Source organism: Phyllostomus hastatus, unplaced genomic scaffold (assembly GCF_019186645.2).
Source record: "Phyllostomus hastatus isolate PE091 unplaced genomic scaffold, TTU_PhHast_1.1 phas_contig_293, whole genome shotgun sequence".
NCBI classification, from domain to species: Eukaryota; Metazoa; Chordata; class Mammalia; order Chiroptera; family Phyllostomidae; genus Phyllostomus; species Phyllostomus hastatus.
In genome coordinates, this window is record NW_025333836.1 from 1 (window position 1) to 17475 (window position 17475).

The 17475-nt window shown below is 60.7% G+C and overlaps 1 protein-coding gene and 1 long non-coding RNA gene across 2 annotated transcripts; both read left to right on the forward strand.

Annotated features, from left to right (window-relative positions):
* Positions 1 to 3462: 3462 nt before the first annotated feature.
* Positions 3463 to 14333, forward strand: LOC123819008 (butyrophilin subfamily 3 member A2-like). The gene is made up of 11 exons (XM_045839320.1): positions 3463 to 3713; positions 4725 to 4850; positions 6547 to 6665; positions 6907 to 7058; positions 8801 to 8932; positions 9146 to 9487; positions 11090 to 11371; positions 12626 to 12789; positions 12952 to 12972; positions 13741 to 13984; positions 14275 to 14333. Exons 3-11 carry the CDS (start codon positions 6646 to 6648, stop codon positions 14331 to 14333), a joined length of 1416 nt encoding a protein of 471 aa, XP_045695276.1. The 5' UTR covers positions 3463 to 3713; positions 4725 to 4850; positions 6547 to 6645.
* Positions 14334 to 14521: 188 nt separating this feature from the next.
* On the forward strand, positions 14522 to 16936 carry LOC123819007. Its single transcript, XR_006785760.1, has 2 exons — positions 14522 to 15175; positions 16000 to 16936. It is a non-coding gene; the product is annotated as an uncharacterized LOC123819007 (long non-coding RNA).
* The last annotated feature ends 539 nt before the right edge of the window (positions 16937 to 17475 follow it).

The window sequence follows — 17475 nt, forward strand, 5'->3', positions numbered from 1 at the left end:
TGGCCTTGACTGGTGTAGCTCAGTGGATTGTGCACGGGCATTCAAACAAAAGAGTTGCTGGTTTGAGGCCCAGTCAGGGCACAATCTGGGGTCGCGGGCCAGGTCCCTAGTAGGGGTCAAATGAGAGGCAGCTGTGTACAGTGTGGTGATGTGACATGTACATTCGTAAAGCCACATGCGGCAGGGGAATGGACACAGCCATTACCCCAAAGTGTCCCCTCCCTAGCCCCCACCTGCTGGCCACCAATGAGCTGTTTCCCTAGAGAGTCTTTACCAAAGTTGACAAAACAGTCCAAAGCCTCCCGTGCCCCCGGCCCCGCCTCCTTTAACCCCTGGCCCCACCTCCCTTCCCTCCCGATTTCAGAACTCCGTCAGCGGGAACAATACACAAAAGCTTACCCCTCTCAGGGCCGCCCCGCTGCCCCTGCCTCTGCCAGGGGTGAACTCTGCGGCTGGGGAGGCTGTAGTGCTCATGTTGGGGGAGCCGAGCCGAAGCCCAGACGCAGGGCCGACCTGTCCCTTCGGAAAAGGTGCAGCTTTTAAGTGACCTGGTCCGCGAGCGCGCCGGCTGCGAAAACGGGCGGGTGACTAAGTTCCCACACTCCGAGTCGGGCACGCACAGGAGGGGCGACGTGGTCGTGCTGTTCCACAAAAGCTGAGGTTAGGAAAGGAAGTTTCCCAGCCACAGGTCATTGGCACCGTGACCCTGCGATTCGCGAGACCGCCGTTGTCGCCGCTGCCTCTGCTGCTGTTGGGGGCGCAGGTGGGCGTGCGGGGCGGGCCGCTCCGGAGAGGGAAGGCGGCGCCGGGAGGGGACTTGCCGCGCCCGCACAGACTCCGGGACAAAGTGTAAGCTCTGGGGCCCCGGGAAACCCGCAGAGGCAGAGCGTCCCGGCCGCCCAGCGCCGGGCTCCCAGTGCGGAGCCTTCTGAAATGTGATGTAAATGGAAACATGAGTCTTTAAAAGGAAGTACGTATTTTATTTATTTTCAGAAAGAGGGTAAGAGAGGGAGGAAGAGACGGAAACAACCAAGAGAGAAACCTCCCCTGCGTGGCTCTCGCCCGGCCCCAACTGGCGACGGGCCGCAGCGCAGGCCGGGATCCCAGAGGCGGCGACCTCTCGGTTCTCCCGTCGGGCGCTCGGTGGGCTGAGCCGCACCCGGGGGGGCTGAGACAAGGTTCTTAAGTACCTGTGTTAGGTAGATAAGTCTAGAACTTTTCACAATTTTACTAAATCCGAATATTTGCTCAAAAGTGGTGACTCAGTGTGCCTCTGAATATCTGGTCCGGACAGAAATCAATCTTCAGGTTAAAAAAATGTTCAACACTGTTGTAGTCAGTTTTCTTTGCTTTAACTTATTTTAATTTAATATTTATTCAATCTGGACATTTGGCCTCACACGACTTATAATGAAATGACTTGAAACGAAAATTCTCTCCCCCCCCTCCAGACTTTTACACATTTAATGGCTTAACACTCGGGACGCAGCCTTCAGCGGGACCTCGGCTGTGGGTGACACACGTCCTCTGCGGAAGGTCGTGTGTCCAGTCCCAGGAAGGCCCACCTGGACCCGGGTACCTGGGTGGGAGGGCTGCTGGGGCCCTGTGCACACCCCGTGGCGCATTCTGTGTCAGTCAAACCCCGAGAGCGCTGCGCTGGCTGGGCGGCCCGGGGGCGGGAGCGTGTCTTTGTCCCGAACACCGAAAGGTTGCAGGTTCGATCCCCACTCAGGGCATGCACAGGAGGCAGCCAGTCAATGTTTCTCTCCCACGTCGATGTTGAAACGAAAATTCTTTAAAGCGCTGGAGAGAGAATTGATCTTCAAACGTCGTCTGGAATCCAGGCGACACAAGAGGTCTGGTAGCAGTAAGGTATCAGAGGGCGCTGGTCTTCTGACATGTCAGCGCCGTTTTAGGACAGCAAATGTCACACACAGAGGACCTGTGTCTGTAAACTGGGACCTGCACCCCATAATCTGAAAACCCCGTTCCGAGGGGTGCACTGTCTGCCGGGGGCAGTGCCGTTCCCCCTCCTTCCCATCAGCCCTGGGACCAGCAGCGCGCCCCTCCCCCTCAGCCCCCAGCAACCCTGAGTTACTTTCTGGGACTGACCCCCTGTTCAGGACAGGTCACAGACGCAGAACCCAGTGACATGTGGCCTTGTGTGCCCGGCTTCTCTAGTTCAGGCTGGTGTCCCCAGCCCCTGGGTGACGGTGGGACCTGCCAGGGCGTCACCTCTCTGTGTGACGGAGGGTCACTGAGACGTAGGTGCAGACAGACACCTGTGGTGGTGTTCACTCTCCTGCTCAGGGACTCGGGGACACTTTTAAACAAACAGACCCTGAGCCCTGACCGCTCTATGACAAGGACAGCTTTTCAGTCAGTGGTGTTGGGGATCCTGGACGTCCCCAGACCCAGGAGGAGTTCGACCCTCACGTCACAGCAGACGCAGAAACTAACTCACAACGACCCAAAGACCCGCCTGCACGGTCTGAAGAACTCGACAGAACCCCTGGAGGGTCAGAGGGGACGTCTCGAGACATTGGATGGTGTTTGGGGTCCACGTGACAAAGCATCACCTGTGGGGTGTCTCTGAGTGCCTCAGAGAGCCCCCGTCCCCCCGTGTGTCCACGGTCCTAAGATGGAAGGGGTCCTCCCTCCTGTGATGACCATTTCCTGTGCGTGTGTCTGTGCGCACACGCGGCCGCCCTGTACATTCCTCTGTGCATCTCACTGAGGTGGGTCCCTGTCTCCCCCTCGTGAGCGGTGCTGCCGTGGACGCGGGGTGCAGGTGCCCCGACCGAGGGTTTTCTCGTCCTTCACAAGCGCTCGTGGGGTCGGTCTGGACTGGGTCCCGCCTCTGCTGGAAACTCTGTCAGCCCGTGACTTCACTGTCACGTTTCCTGTTTCTCCCGACGTCAGAGCGCAGACAGCGGTGGTTTTCTCGGGAGCTGTTTAATCTTCTTCAGTTTGTCTGGGCATCACCGTCATCATCATCGTTGCCTACGTCAAGACGCCAAAAGTCTCGGAGGATTCCAGCCCGTGTGCAGCGGGCTCCCCAGCGGGGCGCGCTCTGAGTTGGAGCCCCCGGAGGAGAGTGAGTGACAGCCTGGGCTGGGGGCGGGGGTCCGGGCGCAGCGGGAGGACAGGGCGGGGCCTCTGCCGGGTCTTCCGGGTGCTCCCCGCTGCGGCCCCTCCCCCACCCGGAGCCGCCCCGAAGGGGAACAGCCCGGCAGCCATCCCGGTGCTTCTCTGCTGAGCCCCAGGCCCCCGGGGCTCAGGGACGATCGGCCCCTCGGCCATCTGAAGGGTGAGGTTTCTTTCAGGATTCCATTTTCTTGGTTTGGCTCGAGGGGACTCACTGAGAGCCAGCATGCTCCCCGGAAGCAGTTGGAGCAGAGGCAACGCCTTAATTGCGTCATCGCGTAGGGGCGGAGTTGTAGGAAGGCTCTGGGGCCAGCCTGTCGGCTCTTCGGGTCGCCATTGTGCAGGCTTGGAGGGTGCACGTGTGCTGCGGCCCAAGTGAAACTACTGCATCTGGCTCCGCCGCTGCTCTGGAGCGGGGCCCACTCCGGTCTTTGCGCTCCGTTCTCCCGACTTTGCCGCTGCTCCTCGGCCTGGCGCGGGTGGGTGCAGGACGCTTGGGCAGGGCAGACACCGACAGCAGGGCGGGTGTTGCCCAGGGATGTACAACAAGGCGGGCAACCTGAGAGGTAGGAGCCAGGCCGGGGCCGGGGTGGGGGAGGCCGAGTCCTGCGGCCTTCTCTTCTGCCCCCCGCATTGGGTCCCAGGGACTGGTGTTGGGACTTCTCCCAGCTCAGGGGCAGCCCCGATTCCCACTCCTGCGGGACCCCAGATTCTCCACGGGAGAGGCCGGGGGGGCGGGGCGGGGGGTGTGACACAAGGCTGAGTTCCGTCGTGCCTGGTTCCTAACGCGCCCGGACAGGGACCGGCTCGCCGGGTGCGCGCCCGGTGCAGGTCTGGCTGGCGAGGGGGACCTGAGGTGGGTCCACGGTTTTCTGGGGGGACTCGAGACTGTCCACGTTCTTCCCCGGGCCTCCGTGGAGCCTGGCGGGCGCAGCCCTGACTGTACAGAAAGGGTGAGGAAACAACACTATTCCACTTTCGGACCAGACGCGGGTGGGGGTGGGTAGTAGCGTGGCTGCAACCCCAGGGCGTACAGACAGGGTTTTGGGTGGGAGCACCAGTGGCCCCCAGACCAGGGCGTGTCCCTGGGACAGGAGGTGGAGGGACCAGAAACTGGGGCTTGACTTGCGGTTGCTGGTGTTGCCAAAACCAAAGGCACTCCTTCTGGGGATGGGAGGAGATTTCCTCTTAAGAAGCCGGGTCTCCCCCCCCCCCCACTAAAAATGAACTGTGGATCAGGGCAGACTCCGTTTCCGACGACCTGGGCTGCCCTGTGACCTGACTCGGAAGCTGCGGAGTGGCCCGGGGGGACAGGTGGGCACAAGCTCCTGGGTGCACACTCAGCACCCCTCTTTTGGAAGCTGCAGGATGTTGGGAAGAGCGGAGGGTGAGTCGAGTCTCCAGTCCCTGGGACACAATGGATCCAGGCATCAGTCCAGAAATGGACTCCCCTAGGAGGGGAGGGTTGGTGCTGTGCTGAGCACCAGCCACTGTCGCACCTCCTCAGGCAGAGGTCGCAGGGACCAGGTATAATCTGTGCCCTGGGCCACATCATGACCTCTGTGTGCCCTCCACAGGCTCCTACATCAGAAGAGACTGAGACCTGTACCAGGTCACCCAGTGCACCCCATGTGACCCTTGCTACTTCACCGCCCACCGCAACTGGGAGACCGCTTGCCTGCCATGTGCCGAGTGCCGGGAGGGTGAGTGGGCTCAGTGAGGTGTGGGGGTCCTTTGGTTCCCACAGCCCACCCTGCAGTGACCTTGCTCCTAGGAATCACCCCAAGGGCAGGTGTCACAGGTGAACAGGTGCTGACAGGTCGGTCAGAATGAGTGTCTATAAGGATGACACACGTCTGTGGTGAAAGGGTCCCCCTGAGACCCCTGGGATTCAGAGCTGCTGTCTGAGAGAGGAACGTACAGGGTTTACCCCGCACCTCTATGTGCCCCGCAGTCTGGGAGGAGGCTCCGCCTCTTCACCTTCCCACCCATAACTCCGGCCAGTGTGGCAGCGACCCTCCCCGACAGTCCCCCTCACTGGGTTGGGGGCGGGGCTTAAATCTCAGCAGAGGGCCCAGGCCAGTTAGAGAAGCCGCAGCCTCCCCCCCGCACACACACATCTGCCTCAGTGACGAACAAGCAGCAGGTGCAGCATCTCCGGAGGGCCCAGGGCATGAGGGACCAGACGGGGCTTTTCCAGAACCTGAGGCTCAGAGAGGTTGAGTGACCCGCCTACCAGCACACAGCTGGGGGCTCCTCCCACCAGTGGCACCAAACTCCAGATGGGTTTCGTAACCCCTGGGAGAAGGAAGGAAAAAAGAGCAGGAGAAACTGGCACAGGAGGTTCTGGGCATTCTGCACTGAGGGGCCGTGTGCAAGCAACACAGACTGTGCCCGACAGACTGGTTCAAGGTCTGCAAGCGTCTGGGAGCTGAATGCCTGCGGGTGGGAGTCAGTCCCTGTGAAGTCCGTGTCTGGAGTTCTCGGGCACACGGGCTGTGTCCCTGCCGTCACATCTAGGTGGGCAGGTCGTCCTGTACCCGCTGAGAGAGGGTGTTAGAGACAGTGGGGCGGGTTACCAGGTGCGTGCCTTAAAGATGTGCATGTAAAGATGTCCGTGACACAATTATTTGTAAAACGTCAAATCTGAACCAACGCGCACACACGTCCGTTGGAGCTAGGGACCTGCCACACGGTCTGACCACAGAGGGGCCCCAGTCCGCGTGTCTGTTCTTTGGAGAAATGTCTGTTCAGGTGGTCAGCCCATTTGCAAAATCTGATTGTTTGGGGGGGATATTTTTTGGTTTTAAATGATCTGTGTTCTTTGTCCGTTTTGGATACTAACCCCTGGCTGATCGTATCGTCGGCCAAGACCTTCTTCCATCTCTGAGTTGTCTTCTCACTGCCTTGCTGCTTCCTCTGCTGTGCGGACACTTCAGTTCCACGTGGCCCCATCTGTCCGGTTTCCATTTGCTGCCCCCCCACCCCAGGCGGTCACCCCAGAGAGACAGTGTGAGGGGTGGTGCCGGGGTTCGGGGCCTGTGTTTCCTCCAGGGCTCTGGTTTGGGGTCCCATTCACGTCGTTCACGGGTTTGTGGTCCTTCCTGTACGTGGAGTCAGGAGGGGACCCAGGCCCGTTCTCCTGCACATGTCTGTCCAGTTGTCCCAACGTCTGTTGAAGAGACTGTCTTTCCCCCATTGCACGTTCCTGCCTCCTCTGTCGTGGGCGAATTGTCCAGGTAGGTGACACTTTGTCAGGCTGTCTGCTCCGTCCCATTGACCTGCGCGTCTATTTTGTGCCAGCACTGTGACATCGGGGTGTGATGCCTTCAATTTTGTTCTGTGTTTAGATGTTTTTCTGGTACTGTGCTGTCCTTCATGGTTCCCTATAAATTTTAGGATTCCTTGTTGTCCTTCTGAGGAGAAGGCCATCGGCATTTCAACAAGGACAACCTGAGTCTGGACTTGGCTTCGGGCAGCGAGGACGGGGTGACAGTGATGCTCCTCCCGACCCTGAGGTCAGTGTGTCCCCCATCGCGTGTCCCCTCTTCGTCTCCTTTCTCGGTTCCTCCAGCCGTCGGGGTGCAGGCTGTCCGCTCTCTGGTTGACCTTGTTCCCGGGTGGTTTCTGCTTTCGGACGCAACCGCAGGAGGGGCTGACGACACCTCCCTCTGGTTACCCGTCACTGCTGCACGGAAGTGCACCCGTGTCCACGTTGTGTCCTGCGACCTCACTGCCTTCATTTCCACGTTCTCACAGGATTTTATGGGTCCTCAAACGGTCCTACGTACCTCGTCCTGCCGACTGCGAGCGGTGTGAAGGCTCCTCCTCCCTCGGATTTGCTTGCTGTTTGTCTCTGTCTCGCGTGACCTCTGTTGCTCGGACTCCCAGTGCTCTGGTGTGGAGAGCTGGTGAGAGTGGGCGTCTGTCTTCCTCCTGATCGGAGAGGGGGAGCTTTCGGCTTCTCACCGTTGCGTGTTGTGTCCCTGTGTGTCTAGGAATTACGTTTTTTAAAAGATTTATTTTATTTATTTTTAGAGAGGGGAAAGGGAGGAAGAAAAAAAGGGACAGAGATACCAACGTATGGTTGCTTCTTATGCACCCCCTACTGGGGACCTGGCCCACAACCCAGGCACGTGCCCTGACCAGGAATTGAACCAGCAACACTTTGGTCTCAGCCCCCCACTCACTCTACTAAGCCACGCCAGCCAGGGCAGGTGTTATGTTCTTAATAATGCATTTTATTAATGATTATAACATAATCGGATGCAGTCTATACATTGTGCTCTTGAAGATTTTACTCTGATGAGCAGCATTAAATATGGACCTTTGTGTTGATGGCAGTTTCTCTTTAAGAGCAGTTCCTGCCAGTATAATCTGTGGGGCGAAGGATAAAACTTTCTCAGGGCATTGGGACCCAAAAACCAAAAAAAAAAAAACCCCCAAAAAGTCCAGGAACTACCTTCTGGAGGACAGACCCTTTGTAGTCCAGGCTCCCTCACCAGGCAAGAGTTCTAGGTGTCCATCTGCATCCATGCCCAGCTGGTGGTGTTGTGAGAGGCTGCGTTCGGCTTCAGTGAATTTTTTTCATGACTCTCCAGAGCACTGGCCCATTTCCCGACAGGTGATTGACCAGCCCACCTGCCCACACCTGCAGAATATTGAGCAGTTTTTCACCAAAAATCCATGCGCCCCACTCTCCCTACTCACCCGTTCTCACCCAGAGCCACTATTTTTCTTTCCCGCATGAAAAGAGTCCACAAAGGGAAACGTCCCGACACGTAAGACGTGAAACAAAACGGCAGAAGCTCTGAGAGGCGTCAGAGCCGCCGAGGCCAGAGAGTGTTCAGAGCGGTGGACAGGCGTCCTCAGGGGTGTTCCCCCATCCAGGGGGGAGCATGTGAGGGGGACCGAAGGGTAAAAGTGTGAGAATAAAAATTCAACTTTTATAAATAAATTCTCTTGTTGGGTCGCCCCTTGAGTACATGTGGCCAAATGCATCCATAGGTGTTCACATTCACGTGCAACACAGGATGTAATTCCCATTTAAGTTATTTAAATGTCATTGCTTCATGCTGTATATTTTAACATGGTCTGTGATAGGAATGAAGAACAATAAATATCCTCCAAAATATGTGAAAATGTGTTCCGCACTCTGGAAACTTTTAGGCTTAGACCATTCAGGTACTTTAAAGCACAGGGTGCAAAGGCCCTGGGCTCCTGCCCTGGGTGACAGGGGACCCCGTGGGAGGGGCTCAGCAGGAGGGAGGTGCGGGGGCGGGACGCACAGGCTGGTGTGTGGAGCGCGGCCTGCAGGGGGCAGCAGCGGGATGGAGACTCAGAGCAGAGGGGCCTGCCTTCCTCAGAGGGTGGTCTGGGGGTGCGGACCTGGCTGGGGCAGGGAAGTGTGGGCAGGGAGGGTGCTTCTGAGCAGGTTCCCACAGGAGAGCCGGGTGCTCCCTGCTGGCGAGGGATAAGGTACCTGCATTACCGCCCCACGTTTCATGGCTGATTTCCATGGTGGGATCCAAGGGGAAGAGACCCCCAGGGGACATTTGCAGAGGAGCCTCTCGGGTCCCCAGTGATGGCGGTGGTGCCCCGGTCAGCCCTGGATAGGCAGCCTCTCCACGTGGAACCCTCCTCCTCCTTCCAGGTGGTCCCTGCTGCCCAGCCCCTGCTGGCCTCTCTCTATGCACAGCAGGTCAGGATGGGGAGGTGCTGGTGCCTTGTCTGCCTGCCCTCCCTGTGTGCCTCGCCGTGGTCCTGCTGCTCAGCCCCTGCTCAGGTAGGACCAGCTGTGCGTCTGTGTGTCTGCATCCTTTCCCTTCGGGCCCAGTCACAACCCTGGACTCCACCCACCCCTGCAAGGCCTGTCCACACCGCACCTGTGTGAGGACTGAGTTCCTGTCTAGGTGTCTGTCACCTCACCCTCTCGGCTGTGACACCCCCTGGGTGTCTGGCCCTGCTCCCTCTGACAGACCCCCCTTCTGATGACCAGCTGAGTTTGCTGTGGTCGGACCCCCTGAGCCCATCCTGGCCATGGTGGGTGAAGACGCAGACCTGCCCTGTCACCTGTCCCCGGAGATGAGCGCTGAGACCATGGAGCTGATGTGGTGGCGGCCCAGTGACAGGCAGGTAGTGCACGTGTACGCACACGGGCAGGAGGAGACGCCGGCAGAAGAGTTTCGAGGGAGAACTTGGATTTCACGAGAGGACGTCACTGCGGGGAAGGCCGCTCTCCAGATTCGCAGTGTCAGCGTCTCTGACAACGGAACCTACCTGTGTCATTTCCAAGATGGAGACTTCTGTGCAGAAGCCCAGGTGGAGCTGCAGGTGGCAGGTGAGCCTCAGGCTTGTTCCAGCCTCCTTTCCCTGGGCGGGGGCAGAGGCTGCAGACCTACCCCAGAGCACGTGGGCTGCTCACCAGCATCGGCCCCCACCTCCATCTCTGCTCCTCTGAGGCCTGTGACACACCCAGGTGTCCCCCAGGGTGACTTCCTCCTGCACCCAGGACAGAGTCCCCCACGCCGCCCACCAGTCTCAGAGGGGAGTGGAGGTCGGGAACGGGAAGGTGGAGGACACCTCCCCTCAGTGGGTGGCACGTGGGTGTTTGGGTTCAGTGTGATCCAGACCAAGGCCGTGGTCCCCCAGGGGCCTGCTGTGGTGGGTCCAGGAGGCTGAGCTGCAGGGACAACACCTGTGGGGCCCAGGGCCTCTTCCATACCCCTGGGAACACAGCTGCAGTTGAACAGGTTGTGTCCGTCCTCGGTGCTGCGAGGGAAGGTTCTCCTCTGGGGACGGGGACACCGGGGAGTCTCAGAGAGGGGGCGTCAGGGACAACGTGGTGGGGTTCAGGGGGTGTGGAAATGGCGCTGGGCTCTGGGTGGGACGTGGTCAGGATGGTGCAGGGTGTCACTGGTCACTCACAGCCGGCACAGGGAGGTGGGTCACTGCACACGGTTCCTGTTTCCTCTGTGCTGTCACCCCCACCCTTGAGTGGCCTTGACGTGGCCCTGACCCACCCCCAGTGAGGGAGCACCTTGTCTGAGGTGCTGCCCCACGAAACGTGCTCATGTTTGCACGTCAGAGCTGCAGTTCAAGTTCCCCGGACATAGCCCTGCCCTGTGGCTTCCAGTGCGTGGGGGCTGGTGGAGCGGGGATGGTGCAGCCCCCTGGTCTTCTCCCTATTAGGGTTCCTCCTCAGCCTGCTGTCCCTTCCTGGAGACCTCGGCTCCCCTGCCAGAGCCGTCCTACAGGCCTCTGTGTGTTCAGGTCCTCAGAGGGCTTCCTCCCCGTCCTTGTGTTCAGGGGGTGGGGACAGGTGGCACTAACTCCCCGCTTCCTGGCCCTGTGTCCGCTGTCTCCGTGGGAAAGGTTCCCCTCTGCACAGCCTCGCTGTGGGCACTTCCGGGGGAGACCCTGGAGGGAGAGCCCAGCAGCCCGACAATGAGGGCAGCAACAGCCTCCCAACAGGCCGTGCATACGAGTCACCGCTCGGGCGGCCGCAGGACACGGTGTATCTCCTCCTACTTGCACGGGAGGGCACGGCCCCCACAGGACAGGCAGCATGGACAGGGACAATGGGGTGCGACCCACTTAGGCTGAGGGGCACCACCTGCATGCTTGCCCAGGGAGGGGTGAGGGGCTCTGCTAGGGACCAGCCTGTCTGGGGCCAGGGGGGACGGGGAGGCTGCGGCAGTCTCTAAGGGGGACTTAGGGGAAGCAGCCTCTGCTCTGGCCCAGAGCCCCCTGGATCCAACACGAGGGTCCAGCCAGGGTCAGGCAGTGGCCCAATCGGGCATCAGTCTCTGCTGCACACCACACGCTGGGAGCAGCTCCTGGTGAGTCCCTGCTGGTCCGTCAGTGTGTGCGCCCCTCTCTGGTGAGGAGACCCCACAAGTACAGGGAGCTCCCCACAATTCAGCTCACTTTTCCCCCCCAGCACTGGGCTCTGATCCCCTCATTGACGTGAAGGGCTACGAGGCTGGAGGCATCCGTGTGAACTGCACGTCTGCCGGCTGGTACCCGCAGCCCCAGATCCAGTGGAGAGACGCCAGGGGACAGAGCTTGCCCTCGGAGGCAGCGTCTGAGGCTGCAGAACCCCAGGGCCTTTATGCAGCCTCAGCCTGTGTGATCCTGGAAGGCGGCTCTGGGGAGGGGGTCTCCTGTGTCATCAGAAGCCTCCTGCTGGGCCAGGAGAGGTCAGCCAGGCTGTCCATCGCAGGTGAGTGCCCTGCCCCCTGCCCTGGGCTCTTCGGTGCCCCTCGGGGAAGTCACAGGGTTAGCTGCTGACCTGGGTGCCTGGGAGATTCATGAGGGCACCAAGCAGGGACCTGGGGCTCCTTCCCCTGAAGCGGTTCATGTCAGAGACACCTTCTGAGCACTTCCTGCCACACACAGAGCCAGGCAGTGGGACGTGGGGACAGATGGGAAAGTTCAGCAAACACACCAGGAGGAGAAAATACGGACCACCCAAATCTCAGTGAAAGGGCTAATCTCCTTACAACATAAAGGAACATGGTGGAGAAAAGAGCAAACACGGGAATCATCAGTTCCCAGGAAGGTAAAACTCCCAGGAAGATGCCAAATCTGACAGAACAGGGAACTATTTCGCCCTGTGAATTTGGCAGCAGCAGGACACACGAGGGGGTGGGCGCCCTCTGGTGGCGGGCTGTGTGGGAGACAGCCCTGTAGCCGTCTGTGCTCCCGGTGTTGGACGGTGTTGGTGGGGGTCGGCCCCCGTGCTGTGGGGGCGCAGGGCCGTCTGCACCCGAACTGCTCACTGACTGATGCAAAACCCACTTCTGGGACCACCCCACGGGTCAGCCTGCAGCCTAGGGACGTGACCCATGTGACCAGGTATTTTCAAACCAGTGATCCCGGGGACAAAGGGCAGAGCCTGGGGTGCCCACCGGAGGGGACCTGGTGCGCAGTGAGTGCTGCCCTGCAGGAGAGACACGGGCCTGCGGGCTGTGCTGGAGCGGGCAGGTCGCGGAGACACAGGACAGGATGGACACCATACACACCAGCCGCATAGGGGCCTGATTTCGCCATCACCAAGGTGAAATAATATATTCCATTTTTAAAACTTAATGAAACCTGTGTGGCACTCACCCTACGTCAGGCACTGCCTAAGCACTAACTACATGTTCTCACTGATCAGGACGCAGCAACAGACGGTTATGTCATTAGTTCAAGGTCACAGCGCTGGTCGGGCAGGAGACCCGGGACTGGAACCCAGGCCCCCAGCCCCAGAGTCTGTTCTTCATCACCAGGCTCTGCTGACTGGGGAGCAGGTAGTCAGTGGGGGGGGGTGCAGAGGGGACGTCAGTGACATTGTGTGTACGTCCTCGTGCTCCATCTCATCCCATGGGGGCGCAGACGTTTCAGGAAAACCGTCCTGACTGTGCGACAGTGAGAGTCTGGGCGCTGTGGGGACAGAGAGATCCCTTCAGGGGCTGACGCTACCCCTTTTCAGGTGCCTTCTTCAGGGACACACAGCCTTGGACGGTGGTGCTCGTGATCGTGCTGGGTATTGTGCTGGTCGTGGTGGTGGTGGTGGTGGTGGTGGTGGTGTACTTGCTGCGGGGACACTGGAAGAGGAAGAAGGCGCCAACTCAGGATGAGGAGAGCGAGCCCAAGGTGAGAAGGAAGCATTGGGCGCAGAGCTGCGGGGGGTGGGGGGGGTGCCCAAGGTTAGGCCCAGCTGCCGGTGGTCGGCACCTCCCTGCCCCGCCCACGCCCACCACCCAGATCCTCCTCTGCATCTCCTAGACCAGACTTTCTTTTTCTGTTTATTTCCAGAGATGCTGCAGGACCAGCTCGGTAAGCCCCCATCCCCGTCCCTGTGCGTCCCCAGCGTGGGCAGCTCAGCATTTCAGGCGGCGTCCGCTCCCCCCACGGCCCCACTAGAGCCCGGAGCGGCCGTGCTGTGGAAGACCCCACTCTGCTGGCCTAGACCTTGGGGTGCACAGGGGGGCGCAGAGGGCACGGGGCTTGTACGGCTTCCCAGGGCTGCGAAACGTCCTCCCCAACTCGGGGCTGAGAGACACAGAACTGACCGTGTCCCGGATGTGGATGCCACAAGTCTGATCCAGGTGTTAGGTCGGGGATAGAGGGGCCCGGCTTCCTCCAAGGCCCTGGGAGCAGGTCCTTCCCACCCCTGCACTCACCTCGTTTCGGGTGACCAGCTGTCCCGGGTGCTCCTTGCTGTGAGCGCCCATCAGTCAGCACTGTCCTCTTTCCTCACCCGGCCTCTTCCCCATGGGTCTGTCTCCTGATGACCCTCACTGGGCCCTGGAGGTAGGGCCCACTCTCGCCCAGTACGGCTCCCTCGTCTGCGAAGGCCGCATTTCCAGGTCACAGGGCTCTGGATGTAGCCCTGTCTTGCTGGGTTCACACATAGCCCCCCTGTCTCGGACTCCCTGCAGAGTTGGGGGGCCACCCTGCACGTGACCCCACAAAGTACTTTTCTCTGCTACCTCACAGGCCCAGCTGAGCTGTCAGATGAGGTGGCATTTCCCCCAGAAGCGGTTGGGGAGGGCTGCGCTGCAGGCCCCTGCCACCAAAAGTCACGGCTTTCTTCCGTCACAGGGAGGCACCCAGCCCAGGGTGAATCTGCTGCCCGAGGATGCAGAGCGGGGCCCACCAGCTGCCGGCGCAGACACCAGACCACTGCTGCAGCAGCAGGGCGCAGCCGTGCGGTCCCCTGAGGACTCTGAGGCCAGTGTCGAGCTGCGGGTGGTGGTGCCCGCAGGGGGCATGGCCACCCCACAGCAGGCGCTGCAGACCCAGGTGCCTCCAGGGGGTGGCAGCCCCCATCCACACCTCAGAGCAGGTGAGGGGCATCTGGGTAAGCGTGACAGCAAGGACCCCTGTGTCTGTGGCGCACGTGCCGTGTGCGTGCAGGGCGTGCACAGTGCTGCCCTGCGTGCCCTAACTTCCCGTCTGAGTTTCCCCGGTGACCGAGACGCAGCCCCACAGACCAGGCAGCTTAAAGGACAGAATGTTAGTGTCTCCCTGTGCTGGGGGCAGATGTTCAGGTTCCCGTGGCGTTGTCCCCATGTGTGAGTCTGTGTCCCTAAAAGAGGACACTGGTCTTGTTCTGTTGCGGCCTCATTTGGACAGGTCACGTCTACAGCGACCCAGTTTCCAGACAAGGCCGCACTCTTGGCTGCTGGGCTTAGGACACCCACATCTTTGGGGACACAGTGCAGCCTGTGACATCCCCACCACACCTGTTGTCTGAGGGAACAGTGGCTCCCCGGGGCCACTGAGACCCAGGGGCCGAGCTCTCCCAGGTCCCAGCGCTGGGAGGGCACTGCCTGGAGGAGGCCCGGCTCATGGGCACTGACCCCTCAGTCTCCAGCGCGCACCGGCCTCCGAGGTCTTGTGGCCCCAGCGCCTCCTGTGTGCCGCGTGTGTCATCGGGAGTGGGTAGGACCGGAGGCAGGGTGAGCACACGGCGCCACGTGTCCCTGTGGGACAGAAGCTGGCCCCACGACCAGCCGTGCCCGGGAGAGACTCACTGTCCTCCAGGCCATGGAGACTCACAGCCTCCATCGGGGGCTGTAACGAGGCCATGGCAGCTGAGTAGGACTTCACGGACTAGTAGACGTTCCCCTACGGGGCCCTGGGGAGGAGGACCCTTCAGGAAGGGGGACAGTGTGCACAGGGTGTCGGAAGGGTGCAGAGCCTGTCCAGCATCCACTGCAGGCTGGGGTCCCTCCAGGGCAGGGCAGCGGGAAGCCCAGTGTCGCCCCGGCCCAGGCCGTGTCCTGGGGAGTGTGACCCAGAGGGCGGCTGGGCTGTGAGCTCTCTGCCCCTTCTGAGAGGCCGGGTCCCGTCCCCAGACACTGACTGGACAGCATGTGGAGGCCCTGCTGCCCCCGCCCACCCAAACTCGGGTGGCTCTGTTTCCTCGGATTTTGCCAGGAAGCTGCCCCGGTGTCTCGTCCTGGAACAATTTTATTTGCTTTTCTCTGCAGGAATATGAACAGGTGTGTTTTGAAGGACGGGTCCCCTGAGGGTAAGTCCCCCAAAACCTTCCTTTGTAGTGACTGTTGAGGTGTGACCTCACGACCCAACGTCCTCCCTTCTGGGAAGCGAGACCCTGGGCCCCCAGGCAGCTCAGGGACGTCCCGTGGGCATCAGACTCTCGCTCCAACACTCACTGCAGACAGGAGGGCACACGGGCCTCCGTCCAGTGTCAGTTCTGGCCGTGAGGACACACGCAGGCGGCCCTGCATTACTGCACATCCACGGGTTTGAGCAGGAACGTGAGGGGCCGGTAGGAAGGCCTGGGTGACCCTGGCCTGGTGAGGCCCCGGGGGCTGCGGCGCTGCTGTCAGTGGGACGGGGGTGAGGGTTTCCTGCGGCACCAGCCACAGGCCGCGTGCTGCTAGTACTCTCGTCCCTCTGACAGCTCAGGGGAGACCCCCCCACGTGGCAGATGCAAAGGTCAGACAGTCGGGACCCAGTGAGGGTTACAGACCTCGTCCCCTGCTGCCCGCACAGCCGCTCTGGTCCCGCGGGGTCAGCAGGGGGGCCGCCTCAGTGGACACCTCACCCCCCGGGGCTTCCCCCACCTCGGGCCCCCGCAGGCCCCTCTGCCAGGGCTCCCTGGCTCCGTGTGAATGAGCGTCAGTCCTGTCAGGAGCCCGGCCGGGTCGTGTCCTACCGCGCTCTCCTGTCCCCCTGCCTGGTCCCTTCTGCGAGGGCAGCCTGGGCGCCCAGGGCCTCCTGCGGACCCTGGGCCTGGTTGCCAGCTGGGACCCTCACAGCGCACAGCACACGCCACGCCTGCCTCCCAGGGACGAGGCCAAATCTTCCTCCGTGATTTTGTGTTTTCAGCCACGAACAGGATCTACTCCGAATGCGGGCAGGAGGTTCCCCAAATCTACCTGGAGGATGTTCATGAGGCTCACAGGACTGGAGGACAACGACCTTGTCATCTGTGAGCATGGGGACCCGGGGACCCTGACAGAGCAGCCCCACAGGATGCTGCTGCGCTGGCAGAGCGAGCTGGGGCGCACCACGTCCCCCCGCGGGCTCATGGCGGCCCTCCGTGAGATGCGGCTGCAGGGGCGTCTGGAGAATATTATAAACAAGTTAGTTACAGAAAATATCTTAGGTAGTGAGGATGCAGAGCCCTGAACTAGAGTCAGCTCTTCCGGCAACGACTGGGATTTAGCAGCATCCTGGGTGCTGACCTTCCCCAGGTCCCTTCCCGTGGGCGCCTTCACAGATCCCAGATGGGACGGAGCCCCTTCCGTGTCCAAGGAGCTTCTTCTGGAAGCTTCCGATGGGGAGGACCATGCCAGCCGGGGGCTCTCTGCCTACAGCCCATGTGGCCTACAGGCTGCCCCTCAGGGAATCCTGAGCTGCTTGGAAAGGGACCCACTGGCTGTGCTCGGTGGGCCCACGAGCCGTGGCCTCCTCCAGAAACACAGGCCAGGAGGGCTGGCTGGTCCTGGGTGTGACCCCAGCAGCTCTCTTGTCCATCTCTCAGGCACTGTGATGTCCCCTGGCTTCCACTTGGGAGCGCCATACCAGGGTGACACTTAAGTCAGTCTGTGACAGACAAACCAGCAGGCACTCAGCTGTCACTAGGTTAGCTGGGGTGGGACATGGGGACCATCACATGCCACCTATAGAGGCCTTTGTACAGTTCTTTACACATTTAAGCATAGGTGCTTTTACAGTTTTATTTATGTGTTAAAATTTCTCTTACATAGTGTGTTCACATGTTTGTAGAAATTTTTTCACCCAGTAAAATTTATATTCTGAATGGTGTTGCCTCTCATTCCTGTTGGGTGGACAACTTCGGGTGTGCTGTCCTGGAAGGGGACGTGGTGCACAGAGAGTCAGGGGAGCCGAGGGTGTGGTTTGTGGGTGCAGGGCCCCGAATCGGGGACCACAGGCCAGAGTGGCCTCTTGTCCGGGTTGTGGTGTCCCCGGGGCCTCTGTCCCTGGGAGTGACAGCACCGTCCGTCCAGCGCTCCCCTGAGAACGCGCCCGCCCTGCCCCCTCCTCACTCACCCCGAGCAGCACCCGTCCTTGGAGGTGCTCACCCGGGCCCCGCACTCCCGTGGGGCGCCGAGCACCTTCAGCTCCCACGCAGTCCCTCGGCGAAGTCCACGCCACTCCAGCCAGCCTGTCCCGTCCAGACCCTTGGGCGTCATCCCCACAGGCATCTCCTCCCGAGTCCCCCCCCGACCCCCAGGGTGTGACAGTCCCCTGTCCCTCCCAGACCTGTGTGCCCAGCCCCCGAGGCCCCGCCTCCCTCCACGCTGCTGCCTGTCACTGACTCAGCTTCTGTCCACTCTG